General features: G+C 38.9%; 1 protein-coding gene across 1 annotated transcript in view; it reads left to right on the forward strand.

Moving 5' to 3' along the window:
• Nucleotides 1–2233, forward strand: part of MAP3K14 (mitogen-activated protein kinase kinase kinase 14) — an 87428-nt gene extending 85195 nt beyond the window's left edge. The window contains 1 exon segment of the mRNA XM_053699802.1: nt 645–2233. Within this exon segment, the coding sequence (XP_053555777.1) occupies nt 645–845 (201 nt within the window). The 3' untranslated portion in view covers nt 846–2233.
• Nucleotides 2234–24638: the final 22405 nt, after the last annotated feature.

Consider the following 24638-nt stretch of genomic DNA (forward strand, 5'->3'; position numbering starts at 1 on the left):
TTGTTATTGTTTAAAAAGATGGATAACGCCTTTACTACCCATTCCCCAGCTTTGCACAACCAACATTGTTATATTAATATACTTTATAACACTTAAACCTCTAAATTTTTGCCTGTTTCTAAACCACTACAGACAGCCTCTTATCACATGAACAGGGGAGTGCTAGTTCATGCGGGCCATATAGATAACATTGTGCTAACACCCGTGGGTTATGGCAGACACTGCACTAAATGGACAAAATGCAAGCCAATAGATAATAAAATGTCATGTGATCAGGGGGCTTCAGAAAAGGCTTAGATACAAGGTAATTACAGAGGTAAAAAGTATATTAATATGACAGTGTTGAAATCTGGGGAATGGGTAGTAAATGGGTAGTAAAGGGATTATCTATCTTTTGACTGTCCCTTTAATGTGTAATAAGTGCGCTTGTGAGCGAAGGCTTCCTGTCACTATGATCAGATATAATGTACAGGAACCCTTCATCCATTTCTGCAATCAATTTAGATTGTAGCAAAATAGCATATATATATATAACATGTTAGACTATGGAGTGTGCTAAAGGGGGGAACAGCATGGCATATATGGGCCAAACTTTTTAAAGGGATGGCCACATTGAAAATGAGTTCATCTTCCTTCCTCTATAGATCCCATCCCCATCCTTTACCCTGCTGACACCAGAAGGAAACCCTATACCATGGAATACGGAGATGCTAACCTGCTGGAAAGAACTACAATGCTCACTGGCTCCAGATGATGGAAGCTGGATCTGGAGGGTGAATCGTGGCAAGCTGGAAGAGGTTTTTGTGGACAATGTGCATTCATGGAGAGGTGGTAGGCCTGGGTAACTATCCGGTCCCATTAATTGTTTGTGCCTTACATACCATAAGAGGTTGTAATGCCTCTATTTGTATCAGCTCCGTCCCATACAACCTGGTATTTCAGTCTATGGACTCTTCAAGTTTGTTACAAGAGCACTTTGAACAGATTTGTATGGGGCTTTCAAATCCATCTGAACAACTGGTTTTCTATTGTCAGATATGTTACATTAAGGCCCATCACCAGCAATATCTGTCCATTAGAAAGCACTTTTCTCTCAAGTTTTGCATAATGTTTATCTAACTCAGCAGCATAACACTTTTTTGAATATCCATTTTGACCTGTTCTTGGTTTTGGGATATCAATCTCATGTATGCTCAGTTCACTTTTTAACCAACATAATAGTTTCCTAGTTTTATTACAAATATTTATAAAATCACATTTTTAAATGATACAACAAGTTATAGAAAAGGCTTAGCTGCACATTAATTGATATTATTAGTGCATTCAAACCAGTGGCATATTTAGGTTTTATGCTGCCCACTACTGCCCTCCTCTCTCTACAGAAGTCCGTGCGCAGGCTGTAGCCATTTACTGCGCCCAAAATGAGCCTGAAATCACTCCCACGCGCATTGAGCTGCCCCACCCTTACCTGTGTTTGGCCTAAAAGGATCCTGCCGCAGCAGGCCAATCTATAGGTGTGGCTGACAACGACAAATGGCAGCTGTGGTGGTAAGAGGGGGGCGGGCAGGCATGGGTGTAAGTGATGTGAAAAAGTGCCGCCCCCCACATCTGCCACCCTAGGAACAGGCCTTGTTGGCTTAGGCCATAATACCTCCCAAAGTCAAATCAAATTATGGGTACATTTGCCTTATGTTTTGCTGATTGGTGACTAAATTTGGGATTTGTGTCCCTTTAACTATGTGTTTAACCTATTTGAATTAGAGCATTCTCTGCACTTTTATGTCCCTTTAAGCACACTTTTCTAACCTGTTTTGTAAATATGGATGTATTGTACAATTTTTAGATAGATTTATGTCATGTTATTGCAGCAAATGATTTGTTACTCTTGTGTATGCAGTTCCATGCCTGTTTAGAGAAACCAGAAAATCCCTGGGGTATTAAGACTCTCTCTATATGTGCCTTCCTTTTCCACAGATGTTCTGCTGTTAAACATTTGCAGAAATATAAGGTCACTGGTTCATCTTTTTGCTTCTGTTTGAGTGATATGTACTAGTGCAGTGTTTCCCAAACCCAGTCTTAAGGACCATCAATAGGCCAGATATTCATTATAGCTTAAAGGGACAGTATACACCAATTTTCATATAACTGCATGTAAGATACACTACTATAAAGAAGAATATGCACAGATGCTGATCTAAAAATCCAGTATAAAACATTTTTAAAACTTACTTAGAAGCTCCCAGTTAAGCTCTGCTGAAAAGGTTAGCTGGAAAACCCACTGAAAGTGGGTGTAGAGCAAAAAAAAAAACAGACACTTCCCCCTCTCCCCTTTGGGCTTGGTTAGGAGTCTGAAAATCAGTGCAATGTTATTTAAAAATAAGCAAAACTATGCATTAAAAACCCCCCCAAAAAACCTGTATGGGCTTTAAATGGATCGTTGACAAAACATTTATGCAAAGAAAAATCTAATGCATAATGTCCCTTTAACTAGAGCACAGGTGAAATAATCAGCTGATAGGTGAACTGATTGCTTCACCTGGACTATCTGGCCTGTTAAGGGTCCTGAGGACTCGGTTTAGGAGACGCTGTACTAGAGTCTCAAAAATATGTGTGGCAACATTCTGCTAAAATGGTACACTGTCTAAGAGATAAAACTTACTAGGAAGGACTTCATGACCTTATTATGTATAGCTTATGGAAAGGAGAGCGCTGAAAACACCATGGGATTTAATAAAGCTGAGGCTGAAAGCATTTTTCACAAAGAGAACAACACCAAAATAAGAGATCACAATCTCAAGTTGGAGGGGTGAACTGAAGATCTTCAGCTGAGTTATAATTCTGTTAAAAGGTTGATATCAGGCTGTATTCTGACACGTTGTGTGAGCTTAGGTTTTATGGACTGCTCTTATTTGTTTCTTCTTTTGTATGGACCCAAAATGAATGTCTCATAGGCTGTTTAGATGGAGTGTGAGGAAATAGTAATGGTTTACAATAATTGAGAATGGCGGCATATGAAGGCTTCCTTAGAAAGAGCTATAGATTGTGCTGGGCCTAGCTATCATTTTGAGTTGCTTTATGTCTGGTCTCTTCCTGTTTTTCACTATCTTTCATGCTGGTCACATGTACGACTAAAGCATAAGGGAAGGGAGAAGCATGAAGACCAATGACTTACAGATTCTACATTATGCATGTAGGGGCCAAGCTGTTTACCCTTCAGTAATGATTCATGTGCTCTCACAGGGAAATACTTTTTTTAAAACGATATATCTTATGCAGCATACATACAGACAAGCTAATGATGCAGCATACATACAGACAAGCTAATGATGCAGCATACATACAGACAAGCTAATGATGCAGCACACATACAGACAAGCTAATGATGCAGCATACATACAGACAAGCTAATGATGCAGCACACATACAGACAAGCTAATGATGCAGCATACCTACAGACAAGCTAATGATGCAGCACACATACAGACAAGCTAATGATGCAGCACACATACAGACAAGCTAATGATGCAGCACACATACAGACAAGCTAATGATGCAGCATACATACAGACAAGCTAATGATGCAGCACACATACAGACAAGCTAATGATGCAGCATACATACAGACAAGCTAATGATGCAGCATACATACAGACAAGCTAATGATGCAGCACACATACAGACAAGCTAATGATGCAGCACACATACAGACAAGCTAATGATGCAGCATACATACAGACAAGCTAATGATGCAGCACACATACAGACAAGCTAATGATGCAGCATACATACAGACAAGCTAATGATGCAGCACACATACAGACAAGCTAATGATGCAGCACACATACAGACAAGCTAATGATGCAGCATACATACAGACAAGCTAATGATGCAGCACACATACAGACAAGCTAATGATGCAGCACACATACAGACAAGCTAATGATGCAGCATACATACAGACAAGCTAATGATGCAGCACACATACAGACAAGCTAATGATGCAGCATACATACAGACAAGCTAATGATGCAGCACACATACAGACAAGCTAATGATGCAGCATACATACAGACAAGCTAATGATGCAGCACACATACAGACAAGCTAATGATGCAGCATACATACAGACAAGCTAATGATGCAGCATACATACAGACAAGCTAATGATGCAGCATACATACAGACAAGCTAATGATGCAGCATACATACAGACAAGCTAATGATGCAGCATACATACAGACAAGCTAATGATGCTGCATACATACAGACAAGCTAATGATGCAGCATACCTACAGACAAGCTAATGATGCAGCATACAGGGAGTGCAGAATTATTAGGCAAGTTGTATTTTTGAGGATTCATTTTATTATTGAACAACAACCATGTTCTCAATGAGCCCAAAAAACTCATTAATATCAAAGCTGAATATTTTTGGAAGTAGTTTTTAGTTTGTTTTTAGTTTTAGCTATTTTAGGGGGATATCTGTGTGTGCAGGTGACTATTACTGTGCATAATTATTAGGCAACTTAACAAAAAACAAATATATACCCATTTCAATTATTTATTTTTACCAGTGAAACCAATATAACATCTCAACATTCACAAATATACATTTCTGACATTCAAAAACAAAACAAAAACAAATCAGTGACCAATATAGCCACCTTTCTTTGCAAGGACACTCAAAAGCCTGCCATCCATGGATTCTGTCAGTGTTTTGATCTGTTCACCATCAACATTGCGTGCAGCAGCAACCACAGCCTCCCAGACACTGTTCAGAGAGGTGTACTGTTTTCCCTCCTTGTAAATCTCACATTTGATGATGGACCACAGGTTCTCAATGGGGTTCAGATCAGGTGAACAAGGAGGCCATGTCATTAGATTTTCTTCTTTTATACCCTTTCTTGCCAGCCACGCTGTGGAGTACTTGGACGCGTGTGATGGAGCATTGTCCTGCATGAAAATCATGTTTTACTTGAAGGATGCAGACTTCTTCCTGTACCACTGCTTGAAGAAGGTGTCTTCCAGAAACTGGCAGTAGGACTGGGAGTTGAGCTTGACTCCATCCTCAACCCGAAAAGGCCCCACAAGCTCATCTTTGATGATACCAGCCCAAACCAGTACTCCACCTCCACCTTGCTGGCGTCTGAGTCGGACTGGAGCTATCTGCCCTTTACCAATCCAGTCACGGGCCCATCCATCTGGCCCATCAAGACTCACTCTCATTTCATCAGTCCATAAAACCTTAGAAAAATCAGTCTTGAGATATTTCTTGGCCCAGTCTTGACGTTTCAGCTTGTGTGTTTTGTTCAGTGGTGGTCGTCTTTCAGCCTTTCTTACCTTGGCCATGTCTCTGAGTATTGCACACCTTGTGCTTTTGGGCACTCCAGTGATGTTGCAGCTCTGAAATATGGCCAAACTGGTGGCAAGTGGCATCTTGGCAGCTGCACGCTTGACTTTTCTCAGTTCATGGGCAGTTATTTTGCGCCTTGGTTTTTTCCACACGCTTCTTGCGACCCTGTTGACTATTTTGAATGAAACGCTTGATTGTTCGATGATCACGCTTCAGAAGCTTTGCAATTTTAAGAGTGCTGCATCCCTCTGCAAGATATCTCACTATTTTTGACTTTTCTGAGCCTGTCAAGTCCTTCTTTTGACCCATTTTGCCAAAGGAAAGGAAGTTGCCTAATAATTATGCACACCTGATATAGGGTGTTGATGTCATTAGACCACACCCCTTCTCATTACAGAGATGCACATCACCTAATATGCTTAATTGGTAGTAGGCTTTCGAGCCTATACAGTTTGGAGTAAGACAACATGTATAAAGAGGATGATGTGGTCAAAATACTCATTTGCCTAATAATTCTGCACTCCCTGTACATACAGACAAGCTAATGATGCAGCATACATACAGACAAGCTAATGATGCAGCATACATACAGACAAGCTAATGATGCAGCATACATACAGACAAGCTAATGATGCAGCACACATACAGACAAGCTAATGATGCAGCACACATACAGACAAGCTAATGATGCAACACACATACAGACAAGCTAATGATGCAACACACATACAGACAAGCTAATGATGCAGCACACATACAGACAAGCTAATAATGCAGCACACATACAGACAAGCTAATGATGCAGCACACATACAGACAAGCTAATGATGCAGCACACATACAGACAAGCTAATGATGCAGCACACATACAGACAAGCTAATGATGCAGCACACATACAGACAAGCTAATGATGCAGCACACATACAGACAAGCTAATGATGCAGCACACATACAGACAAGCTAATGATGCAGCACACATACAGACAAGCTAATGATGCAGCACACATACAGACAAGCTAATGATGCAGCACACATACAGACAAGCTAATGATGCAGCACACATACAGACAAGCTAATGATGCAGCACACATACAGACAAGCTAATGATGCAGCACACATACAGACAAGCTAATGATGCAGCACACATACAGACAAGCTAATGATGCAGCACACATACAGACAAGCTAATGATGCAGCACACATACAGAACACATACAGACAAGCTAATGATGCAGCACACATACAGACAAGCTAATGATGCAGCACACATACAGACAAGCTAATGATGCAGCACACATACAGACAAGCTAATGATGCAGCACACATACAGACAAGCTAATGATGCAGCACACATACAGACAAGCTAATGATGCAGCACACATACAGAGAAGCTAATGATGCAGCACACATACAGAGAAGCTAATGATGCAGCACACATACAGACAAGCTAATGATGCAGCACACATACAGACAAGCTAATGATGCAGCACACATACAGACAAGCTAATGATGCAGCACACATACAGACAAGCTAATGATGCAGCACACATACAGACAAGCTAATGATGCAGCACACATACAGACAAGCTAATGATGCAGCACACATACAGACAAGCTAATGATGCAGCACACATACAGACAAGCTAATGATGCAGCACACATACAGACAAGCTAATGATGCAGCACACATACAGACAAGCTAATGATGCAGCACACATACAGACAAGCTAATGATGCAGCACACATACAGAACACATACAGACAAGCTAATGATGCAGCACACATACAGACAAGCTAATGATGCAGCACACATACAGACAAGCTAATGATGCAGCACACATACAGACAAGCTAATGATGCAGCACACATACAGACAAGCTAATGATGCAGCACACATACAGACAAGCTAATGATGCAGCACACATACAGACAAGCTAATGATGCAGCACACATACAGACAAGCTAATGATGCAGCACACATACAGACAAGCTAATGATGCAGCACACATACAGACAAGCTAATGATGCAGCACACATACAGACAAGCTAATGATGCAGCACACATACAGACAAGCTAATGATGCAGCACACATACAGACAAGCTAATGATGCAGCACACATACAGACAAGCTAATGATGCAGCACACATACAGACAAGCTAATGATGCAGCACACATACAGACAAGCTAATGATGCAGCACACATACAGACAAGCTAATGATGCAGCACACATACAGACAAGCTAATGATGCAGCACACATACAGACAAGCTAATGATGCAGCACACATACAGAACACATACAGACAAGCTAATGATGCAGCACACATACAGACAAGCTAATGATGCAGCACACATACAGACAAGCTAATGATGCAGCACACATACAGACAAGCTAATGATGCAGCACACATACAGACAAGCTAATGATGCAGCACACATACAGACAAGCTAATGATGCAGCACACATACAGACAAGCTAATGATGCAGCACACATACAGACAAGCTAATGATGCAGCACACATACAGACAAGCTAATGATGCAGCACACATACAGACAAGCTAATGATGCAGCACACATACAGACAAGCTAATGATGCAGCACACATACAGACAAGCTAATGATGCAGCACACATACAGACAAGCTAATGATGCAGCACACATACAGACAAGCTAATGATGCAGCACACATACAGACAAGCTAATGATAATGGTAAACTAATAATTTCCACAGTACGCTAAGATTTATAGATGACAGAACATTAAGTAAAAGTTAGAAATGTTTAAATAATTTTTTTAACAGAACACAGTTGTATCAGTTGTGTATTTCCTACTTATTCACATTGGCTTTTAAGTACTTCCAGCTATTTAAATGCTGTTCTTTATTTCAGTTAGAGCAATTGTCCCTTTCTGCTTTAAAAGGTAATATATATTCCAACAAAGGATTCTATTATTTTTGTTGCCATTGCTATTAATTAACATGTCTAATATGCTGCACATTCCATTTACGCATAGCCTGAAGGAGAGTAGCTTTTGTCATCTATATAAAGAGCCAGGGAAATTACTGTAACTGAATGAAAACTTACACATGCACAAAACACTGCCAGGGCCATAATTCATCACTGAATGAGATATTTTCATACATACCAGAGAATAAGTATAATACAAATATATAATTAACTTGTACAGTTCTATCCTTGCCTTAAGGTGCTAAACATAACACTGATATTGATACAAATAGCATATTTATAGTGTTTAAACTTTTGGAAAGTGACATCAGAATTGAATTCCCCATAGAATGCTTTATTATGCATAGTAAAAAAATATGTCCATGAAATAAATTCTCAAGATATTTTGCAACGCAAATTTAGATGACAAAATCGCACTTTAAAGGGTTTAAAATATCTATGATGCAGAGCTTGATTGCTGATATATATTATGAATATTAATAATATAATATATATATATTATTATAAAATGAGTTTGATGCCCCTTTGACCTATTTGTATTTCACATTATACAGAGGGAATACTGAGTGTCTCATTTTGACCAAAGCATAAAGATAGATTTTGAGGACACATATGCTTTTATGGAAAGTTTTCTCTCGAGTGAAGGAAATGGCGCTGAGACAAAAGCATTAATAGCCAGACATACTGCAACTGTGCATTAATATACAGTGCATTAGGGTTGAGTTGCTGGTCTTTGTAGCGGTGGCCTCCACTCTTTTTTTACAAGTCACTTTATATCATGAGTATGTAAGTTCTATGGGGCAGGACAAGCACGATATGTATAGTACTCTGTAAACTGAGCATGCAGATGAATTAGTACAGTAGATCCGGAGATTAAGGTGCTGTCTAATTATAGTGTGAGGTTTTTCTACATTCAAATTTTCTATCACAATAAAATTGTCAAAAAATCTTGTCATGTTTCTTTATTCCTCCTTAATTTAAGCATTTTGTTTTATATATATAGTATATAAAGGAGACAAATTACTTTGTACTTCACATGTATACATTTTAACACTATCTAAAAAAAAAAAGTTTGTATGCTTACTTGTAGATTTTTTTTTTTTAATAATTTTTATTGAGGTTCAGTTCCAGACATACAATCATTGCATGACAATAAAGAAGAATGTGAAAAAACATTGGATACAAGACATATAACCAATAAAAACAAAAAAGAAAGAAAGAAAAAAATAATATAAATTGCTTTGTGTAAATGACATGTTTAAAGCATATTCGTGTTCATATTGCCTGCCATTTAAACTATATACCTTCTATATGATACACAAGGCCACTCTTGTCCTCCTGACATATTGGGAGAAGAAAGGGTACAGAGGGTAAACTCCAACAAAAGGAGTCTCGGGTCTCAAATAGTGAACCTCATTTTGTTTTTCTTTCAGTGCTACAACCTTGTAGTATCAAGCATACGTAAAAATATAAATGAGTAAATAAGAATACAGTATATAAACTGTTATCATAATACAATATAGAGATCTAATAATATCGACAGATATATCCCTTTGTATGATTCATCATAACGTCAAGTGGTGTCCCTCTTTAAAAAAAACAGCCACTCTTGGACTGCTGACAGCTAAACAATATTAAAGAGGGGAATGTGAGGGGAAAAGCGTGAAAGGGCCACTCGTGGACCCAGTAGCGAAAATGAACAAGTAAACTAATAAGGGAACCATCATTTCTAATATTTCAAAAAATCCTGATGAAGTAAGAGTGAGACTATAATGTCTGTTACACAGTACAGAAGGAGACTATACCACTATCTGTAAATGTCTAGACCTATCTGATCAAAAGTTGTTAGTGCAGACACAAATACTCTATAGAGTGCAGTTATGTATCTATAGTTATATAGTTAATTGTGGAGGAATTGATGGGTGAAATAGTACAAGATACAAGTGAGCAAACGCCTATTACAAATAATGTTAGTGATCGTTAAAGAAAAGACTAAGGTGGGCTATCTCAGCCGCAGACAGGAGGACAAGGAGGAAACTGAAACCAAGTTAACTCTCACTACAGTGTTAAATTATATCTTAGCAGAAACAAAATTTTATTTAGTGTAATATTGGAGTACAATGTGAAAGTTCAGCACTCAAACTTTATATGTTGTGTACAGAGGTCTGCGATAAACTATCAAGTGTGGTCTTACTTAAAGGGACACTGAACCAAAATGTTTTCTTTTGTGCTTCAGATAGAGCATGACATTTTAAGCAACTTTCTAATTTACTCCTATTATCAATTTTTCTTCGTTCTCTTGCTATCTTTATTTGAAAAAGAATGCATCTAAGCTTTTTTTGCTTCAGACCTGGGCAGCACTTTTTTATTGGGTAATGAATTTATCCACCAATTAGCGAGAACAACCCAGGTTGTTCACCGAAAATGGGCCGGTATCTAAACTTACATTCTTGCATTTCAAATGAATGAATGAAGAAAAATGTATAATAGGAGTAAATTAGAAAGTTGCTTAATATTTCATGCTCTATTTGAATCACAATTGAAAAAAATTTGGGTTCAGTGTCCCTTTAAATATAAATGGCAAGTCGGTTGTAGGGAAACAAACCTTATGATAAGATAATATCCATATAATGGGTCATAACAGCATACAACATGTACAGCTCATAATAAAGGTAATTTAAAATGGGTAAGTAACATACACCTAGATTAATAGTTTTGCGCTAGAGAGGGTGTGCGAAACGAATGCAACAAAAGTTGAGTTATTTCACCCTCCATATCGCTGCCATTACAAGTTACTGAAAAAGCCTCCTTGTGCATGCGATATGGTGGCCTTAAGCTCCATACCTCACAAAAGCCAAGGGCTACTTTGACGTACTTGTGCACACTTTCCCCCATAGACGTCAATGGGGAGAGAGTGTTAGACAAAAACCTAACACCTGAAGTGTGGAATGAAAAATCTCCGTAACAGAACCCTATTAATGTCTATGGGGAAAAAAAAGGTAAGTTTAAACCTAACACCCTAACATAAACCCCATGTCTAAACACCCCTAATCCACCGCCCTCGACATTGCCGACACCTAAATAAAGTTAAAAACCCTTAATCTGCTGCTCCCGACATCGCAGACACTAATAAAAGTTATTAACCCCTATTCCCCCGCACCCCGACATCGCCGCCACTATAATAAAGCTATTAACCCCTATACCCCCGCACCCCAACATCGCCCCCCCATAGTAAAGCTATTAACCCCTATTCTGTTGCTCCCCGACATCGCCGCCACTAAATAAAGTTATTAACCCCTAAACCTCCGGCCTCCCACATCTCCGCCACTAAATAAACCTATTAACTCCTAAACTGCCAGCCCCCCACATCGCAAAACACTAAATTAAAATTTTAACCCCTAAACCTAACACCCCCCTAACTTTAAAGAAAAATTACAATATAACTCACCTGTGAAATTAATATAAACCTAACATTAAACTATAAATTAACCTAACCTTACTATTCTAATAAAGTAAGAAAAAACTATCAATTAAAATATCTAAATTACAAATTTTAAAAAATCTAACACTACGAAAAAAATGAAGTCTAAATTACAACTAAAAAAAACAAATCCTACAAAAAGTTTACCAAAAATAACTAACACTAAAATCACAAAAAATATAAAACACTAAGGCCTAGATTTGGAGTTTGGCATTAGCCGTGAAAACCAGCGTTAGAGGCTCCTAACGCTGGTTTTAGGCTACCTCCGGTATTTGGAGTCACTCAAAATAGGGTCTAACGCTCACTTTTCAGCCGCGACTTTTCCATACCGCAGATCCCCTTACGTAAATTGCGTATCCTATCTTTTCAATGGGATCTTTCTAACTCCGGTATTTAGAGTCGTGTCTGAAGTGAGCGTTAGACATCTAACGACAAAACTCCAGCCGCAGGAAAAAAGTCAGTAGTTAAGAGCTTTCTGGGCTAACGCCGGTTTATAAAGCTCTTAACTACTGTACTCTAAAGTACACTAACACCCATAAACTACCTATGTACCCCTAAACCGAGGTCCCCCCACATCGCTGCCACTCGATTAAATTTTTTTAACCCCTAATCTGCCGACCGCCACCTACGTTATACTTATGTACCCCTAATCTGCTGCCCCTAACACCGCCGACCCCTATATTATATTTATTAACCCCTAACCTGCCCCCACAACGTCGCCTCCACCTACCTACACTTATTAACCCCTAATCTGCCGACCGCAAAGCGCCGCCACCTATGTTATCCTTATGTACCCCTAATCTGCTGCCCCTAACACCGCCGACCCCTATATTATATTTATTAACCCCTAATCTGCCCCCCACAACGTCGCCTCCACCTGCCTACACTTATTAACCCCTAATCTGCCGACCGGAGCTCACTGCTATTCTAATAAATGTATTAACCCCTAAAGCTAAGTCTAACCCTAACACTAACACCCCCCTAAGTTAAATATAATTTTAATCTAACGAAATTAATTAACTCTTATTAAATAAATTATTCCTATTTAAAGATAAATACTTACCTGTAAAATAAATCCTAATATAGCTACAATATAAATTATAATTACATTGTAGCTATTTTAGGATTAATATTTATTTTACAGGCAACTTTGTAATTATTTTAACCAGGTACAATAGCTATTAAATAGTTAAGAACTATTTAATAGCTACCTAGTTAAAATAATTACAAAATTACCTGTAAAATAAATCCTAACATAAGTTACAATTAAACCTAACACTATACTATCATTAAATTAATTAAATAAAATACCTACAATTACCTACAATTAAACCTAACACTACACTATCAATAAATAAATTAAATAAAATTCCTACAAATAACTACAATGAAATAAACTAACTAAAGTACAAAAAATAAAAAAGAACTAAGTTACAAAAAATAAAAAAATATTTACAAACATAAGAAAAATATTACAACAATTTTGAACTAATTACACCTACTCTAAGCCCCCTAATAAAATAACAAAGACCCCAAAATAAAAAATGCCCTACCCTATTCTAAATTACTAAAGTTCAAAGCTCTTTTACCTTACCAGCCCTGAACAGGGCCCTTTGCGGGGCATGCCCCAAGAAGTTCAGCTCTTTTGCCTGTAAAAAAAAAAACATACAATACCCCCCCCCAACATTACAACCCACCACCCACATACCCCTAATCTAACCCAAACCCCCCTTAAATAAACCTAACACTAAGCCCCTGAAGATCTTCCTACCTTATCTTCACCATACCAGGTTCACCAATCCGTCCTGAAGAGCTCCTCCGATGTCCTGATCCAAGCCCAAGCGGGGGGCTGAAGAGGTCCATGATCCGGCTGAAGTCTTCATCCAAGCGGGAGCTGAAGAGGTCCATGATCCGGATGAAGTCTTCATCCAAGCAGGAGCTGAAGAGGTCCATGATCCGGATGAAGTCTTCTATCAACGGCATCTTCAATCTTCTTTCTTCCGGATCCATCATCTTCCATCCGACGCGGAACATCCTCTTCTCCCGACGCCTACTAGCCGAATGACGGTTCCTTTAAGGGACGTCATCCAAGATGGCGTCCCTCGAATTCCGATTGGCTGATAGGATTCTATCAGCCAATCGGAATTAAGGTAAGAATATTCTGATTGGCTGATGGAATCAGCCAATCAGAATCAAGTTCAATCCGATTGGCTGATCCAATCAGCCAATCAGATTGAGCTTGCATTCTATTGGCTGATCGGAACAGCCAATAGAATGCGAGCTCAATCTGATTGGATCAGCCAATCGGATTGAACTTGATTCTGATTGGCTGATTCCATCAGCCAATCAGAATATTCCTACCTTAATTCCGATTGGCTGATAGAATCCTATCAGCCAATCGGAATTCGAGGGACGCCATCTTGGATGACGTCCCTTAAAGGAACCGTCATTCGGCTAGTAGGCGTCGGGAGAAGAGGATGTTCCGCGTCGGAGGTCTGCAAGATGGATCCGGAAGAAAGAAGATTGAAGATGCCGTTGATAGAAGACTTCATCCGGATCATGGACCTCTTCAGCTCCCGCTTGGATGAAGACTTCATCCGGATCATGGACCTCTTCAGCTCCCGCTTGGATGAAGACTTCAGCTGGATCATGGACCTCTTCAGCCCCCCGCTTGGGCTTGGATCAGGACATCGGAGGAGCTCTTCAGGACGGATCGGTGAACCTGGTATGGTGAAGATAAGGTAGGAAGATCTTCAGGGGCTTAGTGTTAGGTTTATTTAAGGGGGGTTTGGGTTAGATTAGGGGTATGTGGGTGGGGGGTTGTAATGTTGGGGGGGGTATTGTATGTTTTTTTTTTACAGGCAAAAGAGCTGAACTTCTTGGGGCATGCCCCGCAAAGGGCCCTGTTCAGGGTTGGTAAGGTAAAAGAGCTTTGAACTGTAGTAATTTAGAATAGGGTAGGGCATTTTTTATTTTGGGGGTCTTTGTTATTTTATTAGGGGGCTTAGAGTAGGTGTAATTAGTTTAAAATTGTTGTAATATTTTTCTTATGTTTGTAAATATTTTTTTATTTTTTGTAACTTAGTTCTTTTTTATTTTTTGTACTTTAGTTTATTTCATTGTAGTTATTTGTAGGAATTGTATTTCATTTATTTATTGATAGTGTAGTGTTAGGTTTAATTGTAGGTAATTGTAGGTATTTTATTTAATTAATTTAATGATAGTATAGTGTTAGGTTTAATTGTAACTTAGGTTAGGATTTATTTTACAGGTAATTTTGTAATTATTTTAACTAGATAGCTATTAAATAGTTCTTAACTATTTAATAGCTATTGTACCTGGTTAAAATAATTACAAAGTTGCCTGTCAAATAAATATTAATCCTAAAATAGCTATAATATAATTATAATTTATATTGTAGCTATATTAGGATTTATTTTACAGGTAAGTATTTAGCTTTAAATAGGAATAATTTATTTAATAAGAGATAATTTCGTTAGATGTAAATTATATTTAACTTAGGGGGTGTTAGTGTTAGGGTTAGACTTAGCTTTAGGGGTTAATACATTTATTAGAATAGCGGTGAGCTCCAGTCGGCAGATTAGGGGTTAATAATTGAAGTTAGGTGTCGGCGATGTTAGGGAGGGCAGATTAGGGGTTAATACTATTTATTATAGGGTTAGTGAGGCGGATTAGGGGTTAATAACTTTATTATAGTAGCGCTCAGGTCCGGTCGGCAGATTAGGGGTTAATAAGTGTAGGCAGGTGGAGGCGACGTTGTGGGGGGCAGATTAGGGGTTAATAAATATAATATAGGGGTCGGCGATGTTAGGGCAGCAGATTAGGGGTACATAGGGATAATGTAAGTAGCGGCGGTTTACGGAGCGGCAGATTAAGGGTTAATAATAATATGCAGGGGTCAGCGATAGCGGGGGCGGCAGATTAGGGGTTAATAAGTGTAAGGTTAGGGGTTTTTAGGCTCGGGGTACATGTTAGGGTGTTAGGTGCAGACGTAGGAAGTGTTTCCGCATAGCAAACAATGGGGCTGCGTTAGGAGCTGAACGCGGCTTTTTTGCAGGTGTTAGGTTTTTTTTCAGCTCAAACAGCCCCATTGTTTCCTATGGGAGAATCGTGCACGAGCACGTTTTTGAGGCTGGCCGCTTGCGTAAGCAACTCTGGTATCGAGAGTTGAAGCTGCGTTAAAAATGCTCTACGCTCCTTTTTTGCAGCCTTTATGTGGACTCTCAATACCAGAGTTATTTTTATGGTGCGGCCAGAAAAAAGCCGGCGTTAGCTACGCGGGTCTTTACCGACAAAACTCCAAATCTAGGCTTAAGATTACAAAAAATAAACAAAATTATCAAAAATAAAAACAATTACACCTAAACTAATAGCACTATAAAAATAAAAAAGCCCCCCAAAATAAAAACACCCCCTAGCCTACAATAAACCACCAATAGCCCTTAAAAGGGCATTTTGTAGGGCATTGCCCTAAAAAAAATCAGCGCTTTTACCTGTAAAAAAAAAAATACAAAGTCCCCCCAACAGTAAAACCCACCACCCAACCAACCCTCCAAACTAAAAAAACCTAACTCTAAAAAAAAACCCTAAGCTACCCATTTCCCCTAAAGGGGCATTTGTATGGGCATTGCCCTTAAAAGGAGATTTATTTCTTTTTCAAAGCCCTAATTTAAAAATAAAAAACACCTAAAAAAAAAAAAACTAACACTAACCCCAGAAGATCTAATCATGGTTTCTGAAGTCCGGACATCCATCTCCATCCAGACGGTGAGGTCTTCATTCATCCCAGGGGCGTCTTCTATCTTCATCCCGGCGGCGCGGAGCGGAGCCATCCTGGAAGTTGATCCCATCCTGCTCAGAGCATCCTCTTCATACGGTCACCATGGATGAAGACCTCTGCCTGGATGAAGACCTCGCTGCCTGGATAGAGATGGATGTCTGGACTTCAGAAACCGTGAGTAGATCTTCTGGAGTTAGTGTTAGTTTTTTTTTTTTTGGGTGTTTTTTTTTTATAGATTACGGCTTTGAAAAAGATCTAAATGCCCTTTTAAGGACAATGCCCATGCAAATGCCCCTTTTTGGGCAATGGGTAGCTTAGTTTTTTTTAGAGTTAGGTTTTTTATTTTGGGGGGTTGGTTGGGTGGTGGGTTTTACTGTTGGGGGGACTTTGTATTTTTTTTTACAGGTAAAAGAACTGATTTCTTTAGGGCAATGCCCTACAAAAGGTCCTTTTAAGGGCTATTCATAGTTTATTGTAGGCTAGGGGGTGTTTTTATTTTGCGGGGGCTTTTTTATTTTTATAGGGCTATTAGATTAGGTGTAATTGTTTTTATTTTTGATAATTTAATTTATTTTTTGTAATCTAAAGGCTAGATTACGAGTTTTGCGTTAGGGTAAAAAAGCAGCGTTAAGAGGTCCTAACGCTGCTTTTTTACACCAGCTGGTATTATGAGTCTTGCAGGTTTAGGTGCACCGCACACTTTTTTGGCCTTACCGCAAAACGACTTACGTAAACTTCGTAAAGTCTTTTTTTTTATGGGACTTCCATAGCACCGGTATTACGAGTCTGTCCTGGGAGGCCAAAAAGTGAGCGGTACACCCTCTCCTGTCAAGAGTCCTAACGCATTTAAAAGTCAGTAGTTAAGAGTTTTATGGTACAACACCGTAACATAAAACTCAGAACTAAAGTGCTAAAAAGTACACTTACACCCATAAACTACCTATTAACCCCTAAACCGAGGCCCTCCCGCATCGCAAACACTATAATTAAAATTTTAACCCCCAATCTGCCGCTCCGGAGACCGCCGCCACATACATTATATGTATTAACCCCTAATCTGCTGCCCCCAACATCGCCGACACCTACATTATATTTATTAACCCCTAATCTGCCGCCCCAACGTCGCCGCCACTATATTAAAGTTATTAACCCCTAAACCTAAGTCTAACCCTAAACCTAACACCCACTAACTTAAATATAATTAAAATAAATCTAAATAAATATTCCTATCATTAACTAAATTATTCCTATTTAAAACTAAATACTTACCTATAAAATAAACCCTAAACTAGCTACAATATAACTAATAGTTACATTGTAGCTATCTTAGGGTTTATTTTTATTTTACAGGCAAGTTTGTATTTATTTTAACTAGGTACAATAGTTATTAAATAGTTATTAACTATTTAATAACTACCTAGCTAAAATAAATACAAAAGTACCTGTAAAATAAAGCCTAACCTAAGTTACACTAACACCTAACACTACACTATAATTAAATAAATTAACTAAATTAAATACAATTACCTAAATTAAATTAGCTAAAGTACAAAACCCCCCCACACTAAATAACAGAAAATAATAAACAAATTACAGATATTTAAACTAATTACACCTAATCTATTAGCCCTATTAAAATAAAAAAGCCCCCCCAAAATAAAAAAAACCTTAGCTTAAACTAAACTATCAATAGCCCTTAAAAGGGCCTTTTGCGGGACATTGCCCCAAAGTAATCAGCTCTTTTACCTGTAAAAAAAAAAAAAAAAAACAACAGTAAAACCCACCACCCACACAACCAACCCCCCAAATAAAATACTAGCTAAAAAAACCTAAGTTCCCCATTGCCCTGAAAAGGGCATTTGGATGGGCATTGCCCTTAAAAGGGCAGTTAGCTCTATTGCAGCCCAAAGTCCCTAACCTAAAAATAAAACCCACCCAATACACCCTTAAAAAAAACTAACACTAACCCCCTGAAGATCGACTTACCGGGAGACGTCTTCATCCAAGCCGGGCGAAGTGGTCCTCCAGACGGGCAGAAGTCTTCATCCAGACGGCATCTTCTATCTTCATCCAGGGGGTTGGTTGTGTGGGTGGTGGGTTTTACTGTTGGGGGGGTTGTTTGTATTTTTTTACAGGTAAAAGAGCTGATTACTTTGGGGCAATGCCCCACAAAAGGCCCTTTTAAGGGCTATTGATAGTTTAGTTTAGGCTAGGGTTTTTTTATATTGGGGGGGCTTTTTTATTTTAATAGGGCTATTAGATTAGGTGTAATTAGTTTAAATATCTGTAATTTGTTTATTATTTTCTGTAATTTAGTGGGGGTTTTTTTGTACTTTAGCTAATTTAATTTAGGTAATTGTATTTAATTTAGTTAATTTATTTAATTATAGTGTAGTGTTAGGTGTTAGTGTAACTTAGGTTAGGTTTTATTTTACAGGTACTTTTGTATTTATTTTAGCTAGGTAGTTATTAAATAGTTAATAACTATTTAATAACTATTGTACCTAGTTAAAATAAATACAAACTTGCCTGTAAAATAAAAATAAACCCTAAGATAGCTACAATGTAACTATTAGTTATATTGTAGCTAGTTTAGGGTTTATTTTATAGGTAAGTACTTAGTTTTAAATAGGAATAATTTAGTTAATGATTGGAATATTTATTTAGATTTATTTTAATTATATTTAAGTAAGGGGGTGTTAGGTTTAGGGTTAGACTTAGGTTTAGAGGTTAATAACTTTAATATAGCGGCGGCGACGTTGGGGGCGGCAGATTAGGGGTTAATAAATGTAGGTAGGTTGCGGCGACATTGGGGAAGGCAGATTAGGGGTTAATATATATAATGTAAGTGGCGGCGATGTTGGGGGCAGCAGATTAGGGGTTCATAAGCAGGCCCGCCACTAGAAATTTTGGGGCCCCTGACTTAACCATTGATCAGGCCCCCCCCCCTTGACATGTGCAATTTTTGACCAAGTGACTGAAACATATATGCACTTTATTCTTGAGTGTATATTTAAACTTGGAAATGTTGTAAAGGTAGTAACATACACTGAAACACACACACACACTCACACATAAGGATTCACATATAGACACTCTAGCAGACACGTAAAGAAACTCAGACACAGACACCCAAACAGACACTCAGCACTTGTTTACATTGACCTGACAAGTAATGAGGTAAACTACAGTTTTGTAAAAAAAAGGAGATTTAGAAAACAAAATATGGATTTCTGATTATCTTTTTGTAAAGGAAGATGCCAACTAAATGATGACAACAGCATGCAGTGGCTGAAAGGAAGGGCCCTGAACTGCCTAAACAATAATTTATTGGTTAAATGGTGGATTGGTGACTTCCGTAAAGGTCTCATTAGTCTCAAAGTCTGTAGAAAGATGTGAATAATCAGTAGTAAGGTCAAAATGTCCTAAAAAGGAACAGACAATGGACACACACACAAACTCAAAATTGCACATACACCCAAGGAAACACCAACAGAGACAGCCTCAGAAAACACACAAAGACATACACACACACACAGAGACACCCACAGAAAGGCATACACACACCCTCACAGAGACACCCACAGAAAATACACACCCTCCCAGAGACCTACACAGAAAACACAGAAATACATACACACACACCCTCACAGAGACATCCACAAAAAACACAGACATACACACCCACCCTCACAGAGGCATCCAGAGAAAATACACAAAGACAAATACACGCCCACCCTCACAGAGACACCCATAGCAAAAGCTCAAAGACATATGCACACACCCTCACAGACATCCACAGAAAATGCACAAATACATACACACCCACACTCACAGAGATACCAACAGAAAAAAAAATACATACACTCTCATAGAGACACAAACCAAAGCACAAAGACATAAACACAGACACCCACAGAAACACTCACAGGAGGAAACATTTATGCACCTTGCATCCCCTAAATCAACAGTGTGTGACATGCATGATAAAAAAAAATGCAGCAATTAAGAGATCACTTTTTAAAGAATCATATTTGTAAATGTGCAATCAAAAATAATTCTGTGAATTCAAAATTGTACAATAATGATCTGGGGAGATGGCTAGATGAAGAAAATTACTTTTAAAAGGTTGACATATGTTTGTTTCATATTTTCCCCATTTTCCCCAACCAAGAGCACCACTTCAAATATAGCGTACAAATGTTCCCATCTGACAGCTGTACTTGTGGATTTTGAAAATGCTGTACTCTATATGGTCTTGGTGGAACCATAAGCTGTGGTACTCATACCATTAGATCTGGTTAAATGCAGGATTTAAGCTTGTTGGTATGCATTTCAAAATTAAGTCAGCTGTAGAGTAAACTGAACAGTTTTAAGTTAACCTGTCTCATTTCCAACACTGAGCAATCTAAGTCTGAGAGTATAACATGTTATGCAGATGTAAAAATCTTAGATAAAATGCCTCCTTGTATCTGGAAAGTCCTTGCATAAAGGGGCAGTAAACTGGAATGTAATATATATAATTTGTGTATTGAGGAGGAAACATTTCTGCATGGTTTTAAATATAGAATTTCTACAGCATTGTCAAATAATCATAAATACACTGCTGCTAAAAAAAATGTGTTTTTATGGACCCCTGGCCCCACCATACAACTACTACCACACTAAAGTTACAATCTTAAATTGCACAAAGAAATAAAAAACATTTGCTAAGTAATTCCTACCTCCTCTGCAAATGAAAGTGATCAGCCGTTCTGACTCAGGCACACACTCTACAAACAAAGTGCCAAGTCTGTCTCACACTGTGCATAGCGGTTTAGTGCACACTCAGAAATCCTCTCAAATGCTAATACTTTACTCCTTGTAATAACATTTCCCATGCTCAATTAGTACTCTGCTGTAGTACCCACTGGTGGCTGCCAAAATGTAAAAAAAAATAATTTTTTTTTTTGTTCTTGCCTCATGGGGCCCCCCTAGCCCATTGGGCCCCTGACAGGAGTCACCCCTGTCACCCCCTGATGGCGGCCCTGTTCATAAGCATAATGTAGGTGGCGGCGGTGTCCGGAGCGGCAGATTAGGGGTTAATAATATAATGTAGGTGTCGGCGATGTCGGGGGCGGCAGATTAGGGGTTAATAAGTGTAAGATTAGGGGTGTTAAGACTCGGGGTTCATGTTAGGGTGTTTGGTGTAAACATAACTTTTATTTCCCCATAGGAATCAATGGGGCTGCGTTAGTGAGTTTTACGATGCTTTATTGCAGGTGTTAGACTTTTTTTCAGCCGTCTCTCCCCGTTGATTCCCATGGGGAAATTGTGCACGAGCACGTACGACCAGCTCACCGCCGACTTAAGCAGCGCTGGTATTGAAGTGAGATTTGGAGCAAAATTTTGCTCTACGCTCACTTTTTGTCTTTTAACAACAAATTTCTGAAAACTCGTAATACCAGCGCTGCATGAGCGGTGAAAGAAAACTGCTTTTTAGCACCGCATAGCCTCTAACGCCAAACTCGTAATCTAGTCGTTAGTGTTTTTTTATTTTCGTGATTTTAGTGTTAATTATTTTTGGTAAACTTACGCCTAGATTTAGAGTTTTGTTGGTAAAGACCCGCGTAGCTAACGTTCCTTTTTTCCCCAGCGCACCCTTAAGACAACGCTGGTATTTTGAGTTGTCTGAATGGCTGCGTTAGGCTCAGAAAAGTGAGCGTTGAGCATAATTTAACGCCACTTCAACCCTCAATACCAGCGTTGCTTACGGTAGCGGTAAGCTTGAAAAACGTGCTTGTGCACGATATCCCCATAGGAAACAATGGGGCAGTTTCGGCTGAAAAAAAACCTAACACCTGCAAAAAAGCAACGTTTAGCTCCTAACGCAGCCCCATTGTTTCCTATGGGGAAACACTCTCTAAGTCTACACCTAACACCCTAACATGAACCCAGAGTCTAAACACCCCTAACCTTACACTTATTAACCCCTAATCTCCTGACCCCTGCATTATATTATTAACCCCTAATCTGCCGCTCTGGACACCACCGACACCTACATTATAGCTATGAACCCCTAATCTGCTGCCCCCAACATCGCCGACACCTATATTATATTTATTAACCCCTAATCTGCCCCCCCCAACGTCGCCGCTACCTAACTACACTTATTAACCCCTAATCTGCCGACCGGATATCGCCGCCACTATAATAAATGTATTAACCCCTAAACCGTTGCACTCCTGCCTCGCAAACACTTTAAAAATTTATATTAACCCCTAATCTGCCGTCCCTAACATCGCCGCCACCTACCTACAATTATTAACCCCTAATCTCCCGCCCCCAACGTCGCCGCTACTATAATAAAGTTATTAACCCCTAAACCTAAGTCTAACCCTAACACCCCCTTAAATTCAATAAAATTTAAATAAAACGAAATAATATTCCTTAATTAACTAAATTAATCCTATTTAAAACTAAATACTTACCTATAAAATAAACCCTAATATAGCTACAATATAACTAATAGTTACATTGTAGCTATTTTAGGATTTATATTTATTTTACAGGCAACTTTGTATTTATTTTAACTAGGTACAATAGCTATTAAATAGTTATTAACTATTTAATAGCTACCTAGTTAAAATAATTACAAAATTACCTGTAAAATAAATCCTAACCTAAGTTACAATTAAACCTAACACTACACTATCATTAAATTAATTAAATAAATTAACTACAATTACATGCAATTACATTTATTTAAATAAACTAAACTATAGTACAAAAAAACAGCAAACACTAAATTACAGAAAATAAAAAAAGAATTACAAGAAGTTTAAACTAATTACACCTAGTCTAAGCCCCCTAATAAAATAATAAAGCCCCCCAAAATAAAAAAATGCCCTACCCTATTCTAAATTACAAAGTAATCAGCTCTTTTACCAGCCCTTAAAAGGGCTTTTTGTGGGGCATTGCCCCAAAGTAATCAGCTCTTTTACCTGTAAAAAAAAAATACAACCCCCCAACATTAAAACCCACCACCCACATACCCCTACTCTAACCCACCCAAACCCCCCTTAAAAAAAACTAACACTACACCCTGAAGATCTCCCTACCTTGAGTCGTCTTCACCCAGCCGAGCCGAATTCTTCATCCAATCCGAGCGATGTGGTCCTCCATCCGGGCGAAGTCTTGATCCAAGCGGCAAAGAAGAGGTCCTCCATCCGGGCGATGTCTTGATCCAAGCGGCAAAGAAGAGGTCCTCCATCCGGGGCGATGTCTTCCTCCAAGCGGCATCTTCTATCTTCTTTCTTCCGGCTCCATCTTCAGACCGCCGACATGGAACATCCACCTTCCCGACAGACTAACGATGAATCAGCCAATCGCATTGAGCTCGCATTCTATTGGCTGTTCCAATCGGATTGAACTTCAATTTGATTGGCTAATTGAATTGAGCTCGCATTCTTTTGGCTGATCCAATCAGCCAATCGGATTGAACTTCAATCTGATTGGCTGATTGAATCAGCCAATCAGATTTTTCCTACCTTAATTCCGATTGGCTGATAGAATCCTATCAGCCAATCGGAATTCGAGGGACGCCATCTTGGATGACATCCCTTAAAGGAACCATTATTCGTCGTTAGTCCGTCGGGGAAGGTGGATGTTCCGTGTCGGCGGTCTGAAGATGGAGCCGGAAGAAAGAAGATAGAAGATGCCGCTTGGATCAAGACATCGCCCTGATGGAGGACCTCTTCTTTGCCGCTTGGATCAAGACTTCGCCCGGATGGAGGAGCACATCGCCCGGATTGGATGAAGAATTCGGCTCGGCTGGGTGAAGACGACTCAAGGTAGGGAGATCTTCAGGGGGTTAGTGTTAGGTTTTTTAAGGGGGGTTTGGGTGGGTTAGAGTAGGGGTATTTTTTTTACAGGTAAAAGAGCTGATTACTTTGGGGCAATGCCCCACAAAAAGCCCTTTTAAGGGCTGGTAAAAGAGCTGATTACTTTGTAATTTAGAATAGGGTAGGACATTTTTTTATTTTGGGGGGCTT

The sequence above is a fragment of the Bombina bombina genome, chromosome 1 (genome assembly GCF_027579735.1).
Source record: "Bombina bombina isolate aBomBom1 chromosome 1, aBomBom1.pri, whole genome shotgun sequence".
Lineage (NCBI taxonomy): Eukaryota > Metazoa > Chordata > Amphibia > Anura > Bombinatoridae > Bombina > Bombina bombina.